Below are 4186 nucleotides of genomic sequence, written 5' to 3'. Positions count from 1 at the left end.
GATTTGACCTACATCAACCAGTGAACTACATTGTTGACATGTCTGTCATGTGAGGTCTCAACTTTCTACTTTGACAAAGAGCAACATTACATTACAGAAACCAAGATGTTTGGAAACGATAACGTAGACGCTCATAACCTCTCGATGATTGGTTCCTTCTCTCTGATTCGTCAGGCTCCTGTCACATGACCATCTTCATGCAGAAAACAACCTGCCTCAGCGTTCAACATTGATGCTTTCATTCCTAACTGAGCTCTTTTTTGCAACTCACAACAAATGCTTCCTGCTTACAGCGGCACATGCATGTGTACGTGCATGGTCAGGTGATCCGTGTTCACATGTATGTCAGTCTGGACGGGGATTAAACTGATATGAAGCCAAAACACTTGTAGACAGAGATGGTTTCGGTTTAAATGAAAATGTAGACGTTTGGAAGACGCCTCAGTCCGTCTCTGTCGCAGTGTGAGCGACCTCCTGGTCTTGGTTGGAATCAGAATCTTTCTCCTCCTGGTCGTTGATGGAATCACTGTCAGGGTCTTGGTCCTCAAAGCTTTGATTTGAATCCAGCTCCTGATCTTCATCTTGGTCCTGATCTTCAGTGTTAACTTGGTCTTCGTCTTTCTCATCTTGGTCTTCGTCTTTCTCATCTTGGTCTCCGTCTTTCTCATCTTGGTCTTGGTCTTTCTCATCTTGGTCTTGGTCTTTCTCATCTTGGTCTTGGTCGGTCTCATCTTGGTCTTCATCTTTCTCATCTTGGTCTTCGTCTTTCTCATCTTGGTCTTCGTCTTTCTCATCTTGGTCTTGGTCTTTCTCACCTTGGTCTCCGTCTTTCTCATCTTGGTCTTGGTCTTTCTCATCTTGGTCTCCGTCTTTCTCATCTTGGTCTTCGTCTTTCTCATCTTGGTCTTGGTCTTTCTCATCTTGGTCATGGTCTTTCTCATCTTGGTCTTCGTCTTTCTCATCTTGGTCTCCGTCTTTCTCATCTTGGTCTTGGTCTAACTCATCTTGGTCTTCGTCTTTCTCATCTTGGTCTTCGTCTTTCTCATCTTGGTCCTGTTTGGCGTCTCCCTTCTCGTTGGTGTTATCAGTCGTGTCTTGGTCAGCACCGTCCTTCGTTGGACCTTGAAGAAAAGACTGGAAGTCACTGGATGAACTCCGGAGGAGTTCTTCTCCTCTGTCCACTTTAGCCATGAACTCTGCTTGTTCTCTCATGTCCATCAGATACTGGACTCGTTTCTTCCAGCCCGTCTTGGCCTCAGCTTTCTCTCCTTCTATGAGCATGTCGATGTACTCTGGAGTGGACAGAGGGTTTGGCCTCAGAGCGATCTCTTTAAGTCTGTTAAGACACTTTGTAGAGTCATCCATCACTTTCACCACCACAACCTGCACAAGGTCATACTCAGCCTTCAGTCTGTCAATCAGTGCCTTCACAGGCGTCGCAGCCTCTGAGGCTTTCAGGTACTTTTCTTCCAGCTCTTTTACCGTTATGCTTTCTGTGACTTCCTTGTACTCCCATCGGTACTTCTGATTATAATGTACACTCCAAACACATTTGCCTGGGCACTGCTCACAGTACCCATCTGATCCCATTGCCCAACAGTGTTTTTTATCTGCATCATTTGGAATACCACAAACCGGATGACAGGTAAAACTACACACCTGACAGTTTGTGATGAAAGTTCCAGAACCAGAAATGTCATGTTGATAAGCCTTATTGACTTTGCGTTCGATCACAAAATCCTTGTTTCTGCTGATCTCTGACTCGTGATCTCTCAGTTGTGAAGCCGTCTCTTTTAACTCCTCCAGCTTGTTTAACCCAATTTTAACCTGCTTCTGCAAACTCTGAACTGAGATCTCGAGCTGCTGTCTTTCTCTGAGGACGTCCTTAGTCATCGTCAAGCTTTTGGTCGTCATCACATTCAAAGCAGTGAAAAACTTCCTCATGCTTTTTATCCCCATGTTCCAAAACATCTTATCGAAGTCTCCCTCATCATCTTCCTCACTCGCGCTCTCTGCTGCACTCGATTTGTTTTTGGCAAACAACGCTGAGTTATTGAACTTGAAGTGAACCGGCAGTCCTTCTTTGGTTTTCGGACACGGGACATCTGCCTCGTTGATCGCCTCCAGAACTGGTGGACGTTGGCCGTCTGCAAATGTCACCAGAATCCGGATGTTTTCTGCCACGTCTTTGCCGAAGATGGAGAGCACTGAGTCAAACACGTATTTCTGTGTTGGTGTGAGTCGTGCTAAAGAAGCCTGAGCTACGAAACACACAGCATCGATTTCACTGACACCAAGTTTAGCAGAGAAGAGATCACGAAGCTGCTCTACGATCAAATTGTCCTTTTCGATACCTCTCGTATCTCCAAAGCCTGGAGTGTCAACAATAGTGAGTGAGTTCGGAATGTTAAAGCCGTCCCGACGGTTGAGTTTGTACACAGTGACTTCAGTAGTCTGGCTATGAGCTTGTGAGGTGGCCTGACCCTCATCTACTAACTTAAACCGATAGGGATCGTTCCACTCAACACCGAGAACGTAATTAATCATCCCGTTGATAAGAGTTGATTTGCCAGCACCAGTTGCTCCGAGAACCATTATGGTGCGGTTACGTTCAAGGGACTCTTTCCCGAAGTGGAAACGTTTGCACCCCTTCACAGTGATGTCCTCCTCTTTCAGGGGGATTTTATAAACAGGGATAGGCCCTGACTGAGGTTTCAGCAGTTTGCTTTCATCTCTAACAGCGTCCGCTAGTCGCTGAGAGTGTTCTGTCATCTCTGGAATGCAGTCGTTTGATGGTAATTTAATAACAGAGTCAAAAACATGAGAAGTTTCTTCAGGATCATTTGATTTTGGTTTAAAAAAAACTGAAGTTCCCCACTTCCATGCTGAGCGAATTCCAGAGAACATTCTGGTGACGACACAGAATCTGTGACAACAAAGTCAAAGTGTAAATCAGTTGGTATAAAGGTCCGTTGCTTGGAGAGTTGATGTGATCAGACTCTCCTCCATCCGGGGTTGTGACGCGGTCGCTGATCTGAAATTACAAATATTGAAACAAAAAAAAACAACGTCACACACATTTGCAGTTATCACATAACACATCAGCTGCACTGGTGGTGGATGTTAAAATCAACTTTGGCTTTTGTTAATTGTAGATTTAACAGAAAATGATGGATGAATGACTCTGTAACAATAACTTTCTCCAGGTCCAGGTCACTGTGACTTTGACCTTTAACCAAAAACTATTGCAAGTGACGACTGAAAATGTGAAGAAATTCTCTAAAGAAAAACTTATCTTAATATCATGAACAAGAGGACGAAGCTTGTTTTGTAACCTCACTGTGACTTTCACCTTCGACCAAAAGATATTCCCCCAAAGAGGGGGTCTGGAGACTGGAGTCGCAAAACATATTTGATAACAAAGCTGATAAAGTTTTATTTAAAGTTATTCTATACTTAACTATAGTTTGTAGAATTTATTAAATTATAGAACGACAATAAAGAACTGTTGACATTTTATTGCTATTTTGCCTGTTAGAACAAAGGAAAACACCAAACGCTTATGAAGAGGAGATGAAAATACACATGGAAGAGTCGGCCTACTTTGAAATAAATTAAACACAGAACTTTGTAGGGCTATTTGACTCCTCCCCATATATGTGGGAAATGTATGAATTAAGAAGTACCCTATTTTAAACTAAATAAAACATATAGCTGCAGCCTAATCGCTTAAAAATATATATTTTAGTTGGCGAAATGTGAAAACAAATAGCGAGAGCAGGTCAGACTGGAGGCGAACACAGAAACTGAAGCTCGGTACAAACCACCTGCAACTGTTAAGAAGCAGCCGGTGAGTCAGTGAGAGGCTGCTTTACGTGAACGAGCTCTGATCTCACTGTGTCTCTGAGCGAGTGGGCGGGGGGGGGGGGGGGGGGGGGTGGATCCCCAGGGCCTGTGTGTGTGCACTGTCTGGGAGCCCACACACAAACCCAAACACACACAAACCCAAACACACACATACACATACACACACATACACACATACAAACTCACCGCTCCTGGTACTTCATGACGGCCTGATACAATGATGTTTTAAAAAACTTAACGTGAAATCGTTAAATTCACCCTTAGCGAAAAAATATGCGCGACATGTATTACACTGTACAGGGAGCCGCTGCAGAGGGGC

At 44.0% G+C, this 4186-nt stretch overlaps 1 protein-coding gene across 1 annotated transcript; it reads right to left on the bottom strand.

The window, feature by feature from the left end:
• Positions 1-441: 441 nt before the first annotated feature.
• LOC133968398 (uncharacterized) lies at positions 442-2772 on the bottom strand. The gene has a single exon (XM_062404396.1). It carries the CDS (start codon positions 2770-2772, stop codon positions 442-444), a length of 2331 nt encoding a protein of 776 aa, XP_062260380.1.
• Between the last annotated feature and the right edge of the window lie 1414 nt (positions 2773-4186).

This window comes from Platichthys flesus, chromosome 14, assembly GCF_949316205.1.
Source record: "Platichthys flesus chromosome 14, fPlaFle2.1, whole genome shotgun sequence".
NCBI lineage: Eukaryota > Metazoa > Chordata > Actinopteri > Pleuronectiformes > Pleuronectidae > Platichthys > Platichthys flesus.
Note: the sequence above shows the minus strand (reverse complement) of the source record. Positions and strands in the feature narration are given on the sequence as shown.